We start from the raw sequence: 17,684 nt of genomic DNA on the forward strand, positions 1-17,684 counted from the left end.
TTTGAACAGAGAAAAGTGTAGAAAGTGTGTAGTGAGGAGTTTTAGGCGGCTTCACCTATTGCAGGTTATCTATACAACACAACCCCCTCGATAAATGAGGGAACACCACATCTCCTTTAGGTATCAACAGATGACATTTTCAGTGATACCAAATGTAAAGGTAGGTAATTACAGTTTTTGATGGATTTAAAACAAATTTTGACAAACAACATTTTGCTTTTCCTCCGGTAGTCAGATAAACAACGACAAAGCTGTACTGAAGCAGTACGGTGTGTTTTAGGGCTTCACCGTTGGATCATCTGAGCTGTAGTGGCTAAAACAGAACTGTTTTAGCAGAATAAAATAACTTATTTTTTCCCAAAAGGTTGAAATCCCTCATTAGGTTTGACCAAAACAGAATAATTTCAAGTTCCTGCAAATCCATCTAGGACACGAGAAGGTAACACAAAAAGCATATCGCCGTGTGGCTAAAGCTCATTTGTTATGATGGACCCTTCCTGCACAGGACACATGTGACAATGTACAGATTAAAAAAAGGCCAAGTCAACATGGATTTTCCAAAACAAATACAGCCACAAGGAAAACGTTAGCCGGGCTTTGACACAACAACGTGCACCCGGGCAGCTTCGCCATGCGGCATTGGTAACCCGTCCCAAACCATTAGCATGGGAACACATATGCCGTCAAAGAAGGGTGAAACAAAAGGGGTCAGAGGTTTCTCATGGTCCTGTATGAGGGCGGGCTCTGATCAGCTCCACTGTGTGCAGAGTGAATGGTTGGGAAGAGCAGCCCTGGGACGGAGAGGTCAGCGGCACTCCATGATGTGAGCTTTAATGTCCACAAATAGAGACCCGGGACTTTGACATCTTAATTAGCTTTAACATCTTACTTGCTGCTTCTGACAGACAGCGAGGATGATGGAAAATTATGTTATTGAGAAAAGCATTTTCAAAATAAATCGACTTTAACCTGAGTTTTTCTCATTTATGGGACTTTTGTTATAGTAACTTGGTGTTTTGTGGATCTTACAGAATCATCCGAAGCAGACGCCGGCCATCCCTCCCACTGCTGATGCCGAACTGGGATGTTGGTCAAGTCGGAAATGTTCCTCTTCACCTGGAAACAGAAAAAGACAGTTTAGTTTAACTTGCTTGTAGTCTAAATTGGAGGCTACTGCAATAAAACTTTGTCCTTTATTGAAAAATACAAACTCGGAGCAGGAAGTTGGCTTGTATTCAAACCTTAGGAGCATAAAGCAAACCTAGAAATATTCTCTGTTTCTTCACAAATTCTTCTTGGTTTGAAACCAACAAATCCTGATTGGTCTGAAGGTTGTGGACTCTGATAAATACTCGTAATCTGCAAACTATTTGACACTTTCAGGGGTTGAAAATCTTTAACTTATCTTTGCTCTCCATCTTTCCAAGCTTTTCTCAAAGTCAGCACAATCGAGAATTTAAAAAAAAAAAAAGAGTTACATCCCAGCACTTTAAGAACATAAATCTATTTAGGAAAATGAAACAATTCTTAGAATTAGTGTAAATTCTTTATCTCTATACTCTTGACAATAGAACATTTTGATTTAAGTACGATTTTGTTTTAAATGGTACTAAGATAGTATTCTCATTTTGTTCATGTCTTGTTCTAAAATGGGTCATTTCCACTAGTTTTTTGTCACTGTAACTAAATACAAATAAATAAGTACACTAAAAACTGAAAAAAGAAAACATTTGCTGAGAACAAGCAAATGAAAAAATACTTATAATTGGGCTGTTTAATTCTATCCAAAAGTTTCCTTTTTTAGCTTATTTGTCCCTTTCTGAATGCTCGTGTGGGACTCCTTGTTTCTAGATTTTGATTTCTTACCATCAGATTTTTTTGTTGACTTCTGCATGGACAGATCATTTTACTACTTTCTAGGGATTTTCTTAAGATCAGTGTTCTTTTCCTACTTTTAGGCTACCTCCTTCTGCAGTATACGTACTAATGAAAAGTCTAAATACTATGATTCTGATAAATGTGACGCCTAACTGAACATCATTCTTTGCAGGATCATAACGTGATTGTGGGGAAGCTCAGTTCCAAATAACAAACACACTTCACAAACTTGTCAGAAGTGTTATCGGTTGTTGCATCAATAGATTTGATCAGATTTCCTCGTATCAAAACAGGGGAGGAAAAATCTGAACAGAAAATAAAGGAGGACACGAGTCAAAAGAAGAGGAGGAGAAAAGAAAAGAGGAAAGAAAACCCAGGCAGCGTTATTAGCATTCCTCGGATGCCACAGCTAATTCCCAGCGACAACAGCCCAACGCTCTGAAATGAACAGTATTTCTCTTCTCCCATTCATGCACGGACGCTGTATCTGCATCATTTAATAACATTCCTGGCTTTTAAACAGTTAGCAGACAGCAGCGCCCGTCCCACTTAACGCGGCGTTACACCCTCCAGCGGGTTGTTGGTTTAGAGCCCCAACGCCAGCCTGATGTGCGCCAGTCAGAGCTGATCAAAGCCGTGTTGGTGTCTGAGCAGCGCTGACGGCGGATAATGGGGCGTTTGTTCGGCAGAATTCGGCCGTTCAGGCCCGCGGGGCTGGACATTGATGCTAAAACAACTATTGCCCAGCACAGAGTCCTCCATACACGGTGTAAATCCCGTCTTTGTAAAACGCCATGAGGTGTTCTGGCTCCTTGAGCGTGCTCATGGCTGCTGGTCAGAGAGGTGGAAACTTAAAGGACACTACTGACAGATTCAAACTCAGAGGAAAAGCAGCAGAAGCCCAAAAGCAATATTATCGGTTCAGTCCATGATTTATGGCTGGATCTCACTGCTCAAACACCGGATCAATAGGATCGGGATTCACACATTCACTTCAATTCAATTGATCCAATTTCCATTCAAGACAATTTTGTTTTTTTGCATATTTGGTCATTTCAACTTCTATCAATAACATTAAAACATTTTAAAACATTTAAACATTAAAACATTTTTTGCCTAAAAACACAAGAAATCACCATAGATTAAAATAGATTAAAGGATTTCATGAATCAATATTGCATTTTCTGAAGATTAATCTGATTAAATACTAATCACATTTTTAACCTTTTAAAATATTATGACTCTTAAAAAAAAAAAGTTCAAAGAGTTGACAAATTTCTCAAAGGAATTATAAAATTTGGCGACCTTCTCAAACAAAACCATTCTGGTTTAAATATAAGGAGAGACAAAATGAGTACACGGGCGGGCGGGCGAGCGCTGATGAATGAGTGGCACAGTCCACCTATTGTCTCTCTGCAGCCTAAATCCCACAGCACACTGCTTGGTTTCTTTCCTTATGAAGAGAAGTTATGGGCAGGATAGCAGGCCGAGGTCAAAGCGGGTGGCCAGTGTTATTACAGAGTGTAATATCTATGTTTGACCAGCCAGGCTACAGGGATTTGACTGACCAGCTGGCCGGCCGCTGAATAGAGGGGAAAAGGGAGGAAGAGGAGAGGCATAAACACTAGTAATGAAGAGGCTGCAGTCAGAGGTTAAAGCGGCATCAGAGAAACAACAAACTAACGCCCACCATGAAGAGTGAAGGTGAGGAGGGAGGAGAGGGGAGATCCTCGCTGAAAGACACCTGGCAGACGACAATATCGCCTAAGAAAACAGTTCAACAGCAGCTCTTTCTGCCTCAAATGACAAAACCACAACCTGCATGCAAACTGAAGACACGCATGAGCATCTGACGAGGCAGAGGACCGATCTAAAATGTCAATAAAAACCACAAAAGCAACGCCACATTGACTTTAACCCTCTACAAGTAGCACATCTTTTCCCTTTTTTGTTGCATCCATCATATTGGAGACAATATTGTCCAATGCTGCCCCCTGTCTACCACTGCAGCCATCATCACACGCATGCAACAAACTACATGACACCATGAAGGTCAGATTTTACTTTAAATTGGAACAAATGTACAAAGTTTTCCCTAAACTAGGAGGAGTTCTTTAAAAAGACAATTGAGGCTCATGACAAACATCGTTCAGCCACAAAGAAATGTCAACGAGGAGCCGTCACAGGGCAGAGGATCAGTCATCAGTTGAGCAGTGAATTTTGGAATTTAAATGTAGGAATCAGCTAAACGCAACATTAAGGAGGCTGGCTTTGCTGCCAATAATAACCCTGACTGATCCAGAGGACGGGGAGGCCGATCTGCCTGTAATCCCCAGCTGGAAGCGAATCACAGGGCAGGAGAGGTGTCCCGTTAACAGTCACAGGCCTCCGTCTCCCTCTTTCTTCAGCTCTTAGACACCAGATGCCATTCTTTCTTTAGCTTCTCCACCCAACCTTCCACTTCTCAGTTCTGTGTGCCCTGTCTGCATTTGCTTCATATAGGTCTCCCCAGCTGCGTAGCAGGTCTGGGCCCCAGGCCCAGCACTGGGGGGGTGGAATAGACGAGGGAAATCCCCAGGACAACTAGTCTGGTCACGGACAACCCAAAGACCAAGCAGCCATCCCTATTCTACCCTCTACTTCCCTGGCAAACATTTACTCTCCAGCTTAGCTCAGAAGCTAGCCAGCAACTTACCCCCACACTCTTGTCTGGCAGTTCCAATGAAAGTCTACCCTAGCCCTGGGTTGAGATGGAGAGACGGTAAAAGAAGGAGTGGAAAAGGAGGGGGGGTGAGGCCACGGAGAGCCAGAAAGGCAAAGCCAGCGTCTACGGCACAAACGAACAAAAAGACCAGAGTCTTTCCCCATTGATATGCACAAACGGGGCTCATTGGCTGGTCTCCGGCTAAGACAAAAGCAGGAATGGTGAGAGAGGTAGTCTGCAGTGGAGTCCATATGTGCGAGTGGACACAGTATGAGCAGAAAAGAGACTGAATATGGGGTTACTTCTGTGTTTCAGTCTCCTTTTATAATGAGGAGGAGAAAAACGTGGCAGAAAAGCTCAAAGGGAATCTGGATGAGCAGGTAAACCCAGGCTGTCACTGTGATAACCATTTTGGCACCTGTAGCTAAAATTCTAGTTTTTTCAAACCGCCCTTCCACGCTGTAAACATTTGATATATGTAGGTTAAATCCTACACCACAGGAGGCCTTGAGAAGTCTAAAGAAAAGCATGTGTAAGGAAAAAACAGCGACACGGAGGCCTGTTTAAGCCCACATTGTCCCGGCTCCGTCCCCTACAGCCTTTTACAACCCCCCCACCAGGCTGAGGAGGAGGCAAAGGAGTCTTAACTCCTTTTTCTGTGACCGCGGTACCCCCTCCCACACCGCAGGAGCACCTCCCCAGTGTTTGTAATCCCAGCAGAAACACTTAAGGTTCACAGTGGGTGCTCATCAAAACCATCTGCCTGAGCACAGAGGGAGAGGAGGGAAAAAGAGGGATGGCAGAGAGAAGGAGAGAGCGAAAGAGGAGAAGTGAATGTGAGGAAAAGCTCCAGATCAGACGCTGCTTCCACTAATCTGTTCAATTAGCACCATTACAGGCCCTGCAAGGAGCCCGATGATCACTGAGGGGACTGACCCACACCGGGCTGCAGGACTGAAGCTCAAAGATTTGCCCTCATTTGTTTCTTGACATGTAGTATTTTGTCAACATGGAAAATATTTTTAAAAATGACACAACTGGAATTCAAGTTAATTAAATTGGCATTGAATCCTTTACTGAAGACACAAAGTCATCAAATCCTTTAACTTTCCTGTTAATGCAATGTTTTGTTTTTTTTATATTGTAAAATAAGATTTTTTTTTACTATCTTTAACAAAAGTTTATTATTAATTCATGGTTTTATGTGAAAAGGGTTTTTAAAAACTACATATTATTGTTGTTTGTTTGTTTTATTGAAAACTGAATCAATATTGGATTAAAAGACGAATCTGAGCCTCTGGAAAAACTCAGATTCAGGGTAAAATCAATACAACCAAAATGTTCCATGACATGGAATATGTGAAAACATTTCCCTTTGATAAATTGGATGTGAGAAATTGAGACTGTTAAAAATCATTCTCTCTTTTTAGTGATCTCTTTTAGGAGCCTCAGTGGGTTGGGGAGGGGAGGGGGGGTGCTTTCTTCTCTTTTCTGTTTTACTTCTTAGTCAGACCTTACTTTGTATTTCTTTATGTATAAATACACATTTTTGGTCCATATCTATAAATGTCAATTCAACAATACTGTAACTGAATACTGTGGAGGAAAAGGCTGACAAATGAAGTTTGAAAAAATAACCTCAAAAAACAAAACCGTAAGGAAAAAGGGAGAAACCAAAAATGAAAAACTGTGTTTGACCTGACATTTTGTATTTTTTTGTAAAACAAATAATAAAGTGTGTTTTATTACGCAACTTCCCAACTGGTCTTTGGGAATAGTGCTTCTAAAATGCAGCAGCTGGCTGCATGTTGTGAATAATGAATAACAGCTACTCCGGTCTCTCCCTGTGAGGTGACGCCGTATGGAGCAGTAATGCCCGTTTGTCAGTGACGGTAGTTTAAGCTCACAGACATTCACCGAGCCTCTGAAATGCTCCTCCGTAATCAGACGGAAAAAGCTTTTTATTTTGATCAAAGATGAATATTTTATGGATTTTCCAAGCCGCTGTTTTCTTTCAGATGACAACGGTTTTGTCTGCTACTCAGGCAGTTCTAACAGCGGTCAGTCGTTTAGACGGTCTCTGGCTCAGCAGGCAAAGCAAACAAGAAGTTAAAAAGACAAAGTGGAAACGACGGCGACCACGGCGGCGATACGAGTAATTACGAAAATAAGACCGTTTCAGATGAATAATGAAACTGCGGTCTAAGTAGACCAGGAGAGTTTTGAAAATAGAAGGAAACAGATTGAAATGAGTCGATAATATCAGACAGGAGGCAGCTGGTGGGCTGTGGATCAGTGGTCTCCAACCAGGCCAAAGCCCGGTTTAATGTCAGATAACATTTTCACAGACCGCCTGCAAGAGGCTGAAGTGGGCGTCCGATTTTTTTTAGCTTCCAGTTTCCCGTCAGAAACGTTAAAGTTTACCATCGTCTGTAAAAATCTGCAGCCGCTTTAAACTTCATTGGATTTTGTGTAGGAACCATTAAAATGTGATGCAGATTTTCCCTAAAGTCATGACTGTCAAAGTAGAAACTTCAGCCTCACCAGACTTAATGGATAAAAGGGGAATTTAGAAACTGATATTTTCTAAATATGATAATGAACGTGATCAACTTTTTTAGCAGCATCCTCGTAACAGTAGACAGCCGGTCACTGATTATTACGCACCATTATTATGGTCTGTGGGAACAATTGTCACAATAAATCCATATTTAGAGTAAAGACTCCTGGTTTTGTCTGTTGAACACAGATTTCTGTCTTCTTCCGTTTCCACTCTGGATCTTTTCTGCCAAAATACATTTTCCAAATACGTTTGTTGTTGTTAACTTTGCTAGCTTAGGGGCTCCAAGTTCCATTTTGCGGTCGGTTTAGTCACTTTGTGAAAGTAGCGGATGGGTTTTCCACATGAGACCGACCGACTCGGCTGTGGTGGAGAGGATCCAGTAGTTTTTCAAAGCAAAACTTCCTTCAGAGTCTGATTATAAATAATAATTCTAAATGTAGCATGGCGTGTTTTGTTTTGTGCGGCCCGGTACCAACTGTCCCGTGGACCGGTACCACTGTTGTAGAGGATGCAGTGGAGTCTCTGCGCCGTACCTCCTGGATGGTTCTGGAGCCCGGGAAGTTGAGGCTGTAGTCTCTCTGAGCCTCGCGGTGGCTGATGATCAGCAGGAAGTTCTGATTTAACGACTCTTGAAGAGCACTAAAAAAAACAAAGAAGAAGAAGAAGATGACAATTACCCAGAGGAAATGGAAGCACATGGGATAGTGACAAAGGAAAAAACTGATCTGCATTTGCTATGTTGATTTCTAAAATAGTTATGTTTATTTTTACATGATAATTAAGTCATTCATCTTTGTTATGTGATTTATTGATACTTCAGGATTCTTAATTCTGTCTGATAGACGTTATGAACCGGATAATGATAAACCATGTAATAAAATGGTTACGGTAGAACGGGGGGGATTACAGAAGTTCTCTTCCTTCCACTTCCTTACAAGCAATATTTCATTTATGTTTAATTATCCTCAGTTTGACACGTCTTTGTATGAATGTATAACTGATGAATGTATTGTTTTTGTGTATTATTCTTACTTGATTGCTTGAAATAAACCATTTCAAAAAAAAAAAAAAAAAAAAAATCAAATCAAAAACAGATGCAAAGGAAAGCAAACATTATCACGGAACACGACCGAGTCCAAGACGGGGCAGGATGAAACTTGTGGTGTGGTGGTAGCCTGGGGGCCCAGAGGGCGCTGGATGTCTCCTCAGAGAGCCAGTCACCCACTTAGCTGGTTGTGTCTTAACAAGCCTGGCCAGAGCGCCGCTCAGCTCTGCAGGAGCTCACAGCTACGACCGCCCGCCTTCTAACAGCAAGGAGTCCCCCAACCAGCAGGACCGCTAACTAAGCTACTGCAGAGTAAACAAGGACAACCTGGACATTTCACCTGCAGAGCCTGTGGTGGGAGGAGGCCGTTTTACTGTGGCACTAAAGGAGAAGCATTAACTGAACTCATCTATGGGATCTAATGAGATCTCAGGTGGGTGTTTAGCTGAAAATGGCATTCAGTGGTACATTTGTACTTGTATGACATTCAATTACAGAAAAACTGCAAATGTTTGGACTTCAAATAAAAATACAGCTATAGGCGTTTAGGAATAGAGCACATTATATAGTATATGGGGATTTAATTGTTAAGTATTTTGATGACACGTTTGGTAGAAAGTACTGTGCAATAAAAAAAAGACTAAAAACAAAAAAATGAATATTATAAAACTAAACAAAAATGACCCTTCAGCCAAAGGGAAGATAGAGAATGTGCTCACTAACTTGGTTTATTTAAAAAATAAATTCCTGCATAACGCTCCTATTTTTGTAAATCATTTAATTCCCCGCGCCTCCATCTGGACCGACGTCGGTTCTTCCCAGAGTTCTTTGCAGCATTTTCACAGACGCAGTTGAAATAAAGAGGCGGAGGAGGAATCAACTTTTCGAGGCTTCATTTACAAAAAGCTTGTGAGGTTAAGTAGCATTTTGAGCAAACCCAGGGTCTGTGAGAGCGAATAGCAGTGGGAGGCTTAGAGGCCGAAACAGGCACTTAATCAGGGCTCAGACACCAAGAAAGAGTTGAGAGGAAGAGAGGGATGAGGGAATTAATATGTAGCGCACATATTAATTATGCAATCACACCCTTAATCTGTGCAGATCTGGACGAGCTTATGTTAACAGAAGCTCAAATTTACTGTAATGACAGCATATTTACATTTACTAAAACTATGAAATCAATATGTAAATGTAATGTTTGTTGTAGCTAACTAGAGAAGATTGGAAATGTGTGGAGTGGGAAGGATGGCTGCATATGTAACAGGGGCTGAACAGAAGGCGCAGAGAGATTGGTGTGTGCTGGAGAACGAGGGGAGGAATGGAAGGCGCAGGGACACATAAATAAGGATCTCGCTAATATCGTGATTATGTTTGGACAGAGTCTCGAGCTGCTTCTGGCAGGCAGCTAGACTCCTAAATAGGCAGAGACGGAGGGTAAACTAAGTGTTACTCTGTCCTTCCAAGCAAAGAGAGAACATCTTAGGCGCCTTTGATGGCAGGAGGACAAAACATTTGGTGTGCGTGTACGGGGTTCTGTTCAAAATTGACTTTGAAGAAGGCAGATCCGCTGCTTTTGCTCCATGGTACAAATATAGCTGCTTAAAAAACACCCAGCAGAAAAACCAAATTGCCCTTCATAATGAGTCATTTGCCATCTGTCTGGAAGTGAGGGATGTTCCTATGAAAACAGAGGCAGCAGCCGCGGTGTTTTCCGGCCTCCTCGCAGCAGTGCAGGGTGGAAATGTCTGTGTGTTTGTCTCTGCCATCAGAGGTCTTCTTCCTCGCTCAACACACACAGACTGTGACATCTAGGTCGGCCCACAACATCTCTGGAGGCACCTGACATGGCATGAGGGCGGCGGGAGGGAAATGTCATTTAACTTTATGGACACCCGAGCTGGAGCGCTCTGCAGCCAGGAAAGAGCAGGCAAAGCAGATTGGTTTCATTCGGAGGTAAGCCCGCCGCCTAAGCTGCCCGTCCCCCCGGCACAGAGCAGACGCCAGACCTTATTAAAGTAGAACTGCTTGACACAGGGATGAGCACACACACACACAAAGTGACATGTGACGGGGAAAATACAAATACCCATATATGCCACAGCACACAGTCCTATAACCAGCATCCCTAACCTTCCCCTCAAACATCCTGAGGATGTCAGCGGCTCCAGAAACGACTCGTCCGAAAGCGAAACTCCACACCGTCTTCTTACCTTCTCCACATTTTACATCCACAACAGAGCAGAAGAAGGCGGAAGGGCTCGGCCTCCGCTCTGTTCTGATCGGCCATGTTGCCCATGAGCTCCTTAGCAATCTAACTGGATGGTTCTAAGTTGACCAGCTTCCACAGCCAACACAAAAGATGAAGCTCTGGACAAAGACGAGAACATGCAAACCACCTAATGAATCATTTCTTCAATTTAAAACTTCAGAGAGTTCAAATTAAAATAACCTTTCATGGGCAAACACTCTTGCCGGGAGCCGGAGAGGAGAATAAACACGAAGGGCTCCATTAAAATATTCATCGGGCTTTCATCATTTATGCAGGAGATAAGCTCCTCCTCAGCAGTCTCTTGTGTTCACAGGCGCTCATCAGCACGGCCTTCTCTGGACAGGCTTTTTCACCGACGGCACACTACAGAACGGAAGGAGCTTCTCCCATAATCAGCCAGACGTCGTCTGGATCAACCTTCTTTAAGTCCAGTGGCCCCGGAGAACAGAATCCTGCCAGAACAACAGCTGGATAGACGGGGAGTCTTCAGACATACCTGGGACAGAGAACAGCTCAGAGGGAAAAATCTTCCAAAGCCTCCAGATTTATTTCTAATCAAACAAGACAACCAGGAGGAGTTTGCTCAGCGCGACCATAATGACAGAGCAGCACTATTTAATCAGCGGGTTTGTTTAAGGTGTGTGTGCACCACATGAGCCAAGCTCTACAAAGCAATTGCCAGAGTTATTACCATTTATGGCACATTTGCATTTTTACTTAGCAACAATCTGAAGCAAATAACGGACTGGGATTTGGGGCAACGACTGACCTTTTCAACTCCACAACTAAGGCGCTAATTTAGCTCTGGAAAAGCTCTGAAGCAAAACACGAACCAACTATTTAGAATCTTTTGCAGCTACTTTAGCATCCACAGCCCAGCTTAACACCGATTGTTTGACTTATTCAAAAGTAACTGCAGCCATTCCCTCATGTGGAATAAATCTGTATTCGTTCTAAATCTGTTTTAATACCAAAATATACCAAAAAAAACAAAATCGATGTAAAGAATAAATGGAAAAAGTTATTTTTCAATGTGATCTAAAAACATCCCATTTAGACTACAACCAAAGAGATTTAGAAAATTAAATTTAGACAACATACTTAAAGGGCAATTAATTATTTAAAAAAAAACACAATTTTAAAACTAAAAATAAGCACAAATGAAAAAGAAATCATAGCTGGCTTTTTGAGGAGATATTATTTGGAAATAATGGGACTTAACTATTTACAAGTGAAATAAATCAGAAGTGGTCACATTTAAATGTGATTGTATTTATGCTAATTAGATGATAATCTCATGCAGGCATGCAGATAGAGGAGCCACGAGGATTAGATCATATGAGCGCATGAAAATAAAACAGATCTTTGATTTTATGAACACCTGTTTACTGACGCTGTCAATAGAAATACTAAATCTGTCATAGAGTTGTTGCAATGCGAAAAAACAAATGTGCTTTGGTGTATTAATATAAAAATAGAAACCTTTTTTAAATGTGTGCAGCTATGACGGCAGCCGAACATCCGATGAAGGTTCGAACCCCCTGTTGGAGCCGCCGTCTGCAACAAATTTGCAGGTTCTGCAGATGAATTGTGTGTTTCTGTTGGGTGTGACTGCGGTTTATTTTTATCACAAGCTAACAGCTTGTTTGGTCTCACAGCAGGAGGCTGCTCCCCCTAAATTCTGCGACCTGTCACCTATCATCTCCCATTATGACAACAGGGTCACGCACCAACACACAACTGCACGAGCGCACACACAGAGGACCACCCATTTCCTCCAGCCCCAACTGTCCAGCACTGAAAATAGCCGACACCGAATAATGAGCTCCCGACACCCAAAATGATATCGATGACACTTGGAGGAAAGGCAACGGCGCTGCTAAAAAGACGCGGCGGTTCGTATGAGGGTGAGAAGATGAGGAGGGAGCGGGGGAGGGGGGCGGAGGGAGATGAGGGCCATTAGCTGCCAACACAATATAACTAGCACTTAGCCTAACTAGCACGCAAAGAGGCACACTGCCAAATGACTTATTTTACAAGTGTTTGGCTGACATGACAATGCTTGTTTGCTTGGGAGCTACTGTGCCGCCGCGCTTTTTGGTTGGTTTTTTTGGCTGCACAGAGAACAAGTGACCATATATGTTTGACGGTTTTAAGGGTTTTCTGCTCAAGAACCCAACATTTTTATTTAAGGAGCTTAACTCCTGCATAAATGATTGATTTGTTATGATCTTATTTTTTAGTGATTTTATGTTAAGCACTTTGGTTGCCTCTGCTTTTATAAGTGCTTCACAAATAATAAATTGATTGGTTGATTGAACATTTAGACCAAATTTGATTTTTTTAATTTATTTTTATTAGTTTTGGTTACATGTAAAAGAAACACACAAACCACAAAAACAATAACAATCAAAAACAAGGGTCAATTCTAGTTGCTTCTTGTGTCTATTTGTTGTAAAGTGTCTATTTTTTCCCCCCATTTTCGGTGTAATGGTGCCTCTTGCAGTCTCAGCCTGAATGTTATTTTTTCCGTTGAATAGATGTCGTTAATTGTTGAAGTCCATTGCTCCTTTGATGGGATCGACTTAGTGCCCCAGTTCCTGGTCAGTGATTTTTTAGCAGCTAGTGACATAACTTTATATAAGTATTTGTCACTTTGGTGGACAGAGTTTCCTGAGAACATGTCCAAATAAAACAGTTGTGGTTCCGGAGGAATTGTATATCCCAGCATCTCGCCCGTTATCTCACACACCATCTTCCAAAATCCTGTTACATTTGAACACTTCCTAAATACATGAGAATGGTCTACATTTATTTCTCCACATCCGCGCCAACAGCTCTGATTTGTTTTTAACTGTTTGTTCTTCAGATTCGGTATTATGAAAATTCTTATAAGGTTCTTCAGGTGAACTCTCTCCATGTTCGTGATCCAGTGGAGGTATTGTGGTGTCTCCACATGTCCAACCAATCCTGCTCAGTTATCTTTGTTTAATTCTTTTTCCCAGTTACATTTAACTTTTAAAGTTGTGTTTTTGTCATACTCCATTGGAGACTTATATAGTGTACTGATCACTTTAGTATTGCTGTCTCTGTATGCCTTTATTATTGTTTAATGATCCCACACTCATCCACAGACGAGGCACTTTTTATTTAAGTCTTATAATATTTTCTCATTTGTAAATATCTAAAATAAATCCAGATTTTCAAGCTGAAATTGCTTAGCCATGTTCTCAAAACTCTCCAGCTGTGCATCCTTTTTTAAAAGTTGGGTCATATTCAGCTGGTTTAAATTGCCCATCATATGCTACCATTTTAATTATTTTGCACCATTTAAGATTTTGTATTTTTGTAGCATTTGACCCATACAGTTGGTGTATGTTTTATTATGGGATCTAGATGCATTTTCTTTGTTTCATATAGTTCTTTATCTCCAATAATGTTTTGAATGGGTTCTTGTAAAGTTTTATATTCTATATTTTTCTGTATACTGGGGATTACACCAGCAGTATCAGTATCATAGTTGTGAGGCGATACTGTCTTCTCTCAGCTTTGGAAGTGCCATACCTCCTTTATTCTTTTGAAGTTGGAGGCTGACGTATTTTATTCTGGATCTTTTATTGTCTCATATGAATCTGGTTATTGTTTTGTCCCACGTTGTAAATGGCGTGTTAGAGACCTGTGTTAGTAGAGCTTGAAAGAGAAATAGAAACCGGGGCGAAATGTTCATTTTTACTATTTCAATTCTAGAGCTGAGATCTAGTGGCAGTGTTGACCATTTTTCTTTTTGGATCTTTTCTTGTACTGCAGAATATTTTTTACTGTTTATATTTTGAAAATCTAATGTTATTTCCACGCCTAAATATTTAATACTTTTCATATTCCAGTTGAATTTAAAGTTGTTTGTAATACATTCAGAGGGAACGTAATTGAATTTTAAAATTTGAGTTTTGAGAATTTTCATTTTATATCCTGATAAATGTTCAAATGTTTGCAACACTTCCATAAAATGAGGAAATGATGTTTCTGATTGTTCGAGGTACGCTATTAAATCATCAGCAAACAAAACTATTTTGTGTTCTACTATTAATTCATACCGTATCTTTACTTTTATACTACTATAATGCATAAATAAAACAAATATGAAAAGTAACTGCCAAAATTCACTCAAACATTCCTGCTGCTGCTGATTTAACCCTTCAGCTCCAGTGTTGACATTCTTTCCACTGCTGTAAGTCTTCAACCGTTTCCACAGTTCAAGTTCTTCCAGCGGACTCTGAAGTCCAGAGAAGCAGCTCTGCGCTGATATGCAGCGCTTGACGTTGGTCAAGTGTTTACGCAGAATCGGCGGATTCACGATGATCACGTCAACAGTCAAAGAGAGCGTGTTATTTATGTGTCGCCGGCAACATCTCTGGTGTTAAAGAGTCATTGTAGCCTTGGTGAAGAAAAAACAGACTCTATAACCATGAAAGTATCTTTTAAACCCAAATCATGGATGCACATTGGCATTCATTTTTCCTTGTTTAATTAAAGCCACGCTGATGTGAGCTCATAATCCATATTAAGAAAACGCTTTTTAAACTTACATTCCCTTCAGCAGTTTATGACTGGATCCTGCAGCGATTGTTCACCGACCAACAGAAAAGGTTACCAATTTGGTTTTACAGGATGGAACAGTCAATGTTGTGACTTTAGGGAGCTCTCTCCGGGTCTGGGCTGTGACTAAAATGCCACACTGTGATGCCATTTGGCTGAAAGCCACGGATAAATGCAGCTCCGGACGTCATGCATAATTTCTAAAGTGCAGAATGTGAATCAAGCTTCAGCCAGCAACAATGTTATGCTGAAAATCTCAAATAATAATAGAATCAATTATTTACAAAACAAATGAGAGCTTTGGCAGCAGATGCTCCTGAAAATGTCACAGTGGGTTTGAGGAAATGAATGTGCGTCAGCAGGTGAGAGCTTTCTTCATAAAACAATAACGGTGCCTTTTGCTATTCCTGGACATAGGGCTCCACCTGGTGTTTACCTGTAGGTACTGCATGTGTGTCTCATCTGTCTGGAAGGAGATTCTGATACTTTATTTATCCCTCAATGGGGAAATTCTTCTCCGCATTTGACCCATCCCCTGGGGGAGCGGTGAGCTGCAGCTGAACTGCGCTCGGGAGGCGGTAGCGTTAAGGGTCTTGCCTAAGGACCCTCACTGAGTGATGTTAACTGCTCGCCATTCATTCAGGGGTTTAAATGTTTAGGGAATCTTTATAGAAAGTATCACTTTTTTAATAACATTTTTTGAGATTTGCTACATCTGGTTTTATTGGTTTCTTGAACAATGTCACAAAATGAAATTTCAATAAAAGTACATCAACGTAACTTTTTTAGGTTAGCTTGAGATTTGGTAAAAGTAGCAGTTCTTGTTGTTGTAGGGATTCCAGGAGAAAGATGAAGCAACAACAACAAGGCTCTTCTAACATTTGCAGAGGTGAGTTAATAAGCAGCAGAATGAGTACCTGTTTTTGCTCGTGCTGGCAGTAGGTGCGATGTCTGGGGTCAGGACATAAAGGCTGTTGTTCTTAGGCAGGTGTAAACTTTTCAGCACCGTCTGAGAATCCACCAAAAAAAAAAAACATAGATAAGACAAAACAAAAAAACTCTAAAAACAGGTCTAATTTTTCACTGTAGTGAAATATGCTCCTGAAAAACAAGTCAGTTCTAAACACATTGTTCTGAAAATTGTTTTAATGGTATAATAGGAAGAGTCCGTTCTGTGGCCTAAAAAAATTGTGATTGAATCAAAAAAATGTCTCTTAAAAATGTGTTCTTTTGCAGAATCGGATGACTCCTTTATGGGATAATAAATAAACTATTTATATGGAGAAGGGGAATTTTTCTCCAAACAAAATACTGGTAATTGACTCACACTATCGGACACGTCGCCGCTTTTCCATCCCTTCAGCTGCATTTTGGACACCGGGACTCCGAGCTCTGACTCCAGGATTTGTTTGATTTCTCCTGTTGATGAGACAAAAGCCACGACCGTTATGGAGGACCCACTCCAATGAAAAAGGTTTTGGGCATTTTTTCGTGGCGTTTCTCCCACAACGGACAACAAAAATAAAAGAATTTGAGATTAAAACTGTTTGAGAGTTTCTCTGATTCGAGTTGTGACGGATCAGGAGCAGATTTTCAAACAGCTCGTATTTAAGACGCAGCACCTGAAGTGGGCGGGGCCATAAATCCCCCTGCCCTGCTCCAATTCTGATGCATCCACTTGGTCTGACCTGGCTCCCGTCTCACAACGGTTGGAAAGCTCCAACATTGCTCGCCATTTTTGTAGTGTTAGCTTGGGGTTGTGAGGGGGTGTAAACAAAGGAATGCTGGGATATACTCCTGCCCCCACAGTCCCGCCCACAACTCGAATGTGACCAATGTGTTTTGTTTGACTTTCCAGCACAGAAAACATGTCGTTAAAACCCCAAAAACCTCAGAGAGTAGCTCACCGACTGTGCTGCCCTCCTCGAGCACCAGCTCCACACAGCGCTGCCTGTACTCCACCTTAAAGTTGAGCATCCGCGGCTGGCGCTCGACGATGTGTCTGGAGGAGGTGTTGACGGGGCAGTACGCTAAAGCGGAGGACGACGGGGGGGAGGAGGACGAGGACGATGAAGATGGAGGGGGAACAGCGCCTCCGGCTGCTGCGTCGGCTGCTTCTGAGCGGCTCGGAGGTCCAAACACTGTGGCCTGGCTCGCCTCACTGGAATATTTGCTGTAAAAACAGGAAAATCAAAAAGGTTGCAGATGTTGGGAACCATTGCTGGCAGAATTCAACAACATTTTTAGATATAATATATCCAGGAAAGGACAGCAGTTCTCATTTTCATGGATGTTCTGGATAAGAGACAACAAAAGACAACTTTACATTTATATTTCATAAAACCATAACTGCAATGACCAATAACTTGACTGTAAATGAATAAATATTTCAAACAATCAGAAACCAGGAATTTCATAAACTGAAAAATTGTCCTGAGACAAACCGGGTCCTGTGTCCACAGACTGACCTAGAGTGTACATTTGGCTTAAACTTTTCTATCTGGTAACAAATATTTCCTCCACCGAACACTCCCAGCCTCTAAGCTTTACCAGCATATTTGTTTTTATTACAATCAGGGTTGTGGCATTAAAACAGTCATGAGCAGCACTTCCTTAAACAAGCAACGTTGAC

The 17,684-nt window shown here is 41.5% G+C and overlaps 1 protein-coding gene across 1 annotated transcript in view; it reads right to left on the reverse strand.

Moving 5' to 3' along the window:
• The window catches only part of faf1 (Fas associated factor 1), a 60,525-nt gene that overhangs the window by 37,199 nt on the left and 5,642 nt on the right, over positions 1–17,684 (reverse strand). Inside the window, exons 4-8 of the mRNA XM_004068368.4 lie at positions 16,960–17,225; positions 16,380–16,471; positions 15,970–16,061; positions 7,679–7,784; positions 1,030–1,116 (exon numbers count right to left, since the gene is read on the reverse strand). Of these exons, the coding sequence (XP_004068416.1) occupies positions 1,030–1,116; positions 7,679–7,784; positions 15,970–16,061; positions 16,380–16,471; positions 16,960–17,225 (643 nt within the window). The remainder of the gene's footprint in view (positions 1–1,029; positions 1,117–7,678; positions 7,785–15,969; positions 16,062–16,379; positions 16,472–16,959; positions 17,226–17,684) is intronic.

Source organism: Oryzias latipes, chromosome 4 (genome assembly GCF_002234675.1).
Source record: "Oryzias latipes chromosome 4, ASM223467v1".
NCBI classification, from domain to species: Eukaryota; Metazoa; Chordata; class Actinopteri; order Beloniformes; family Adrianichthyidae; genus Oryzias; species Oryzias latipes.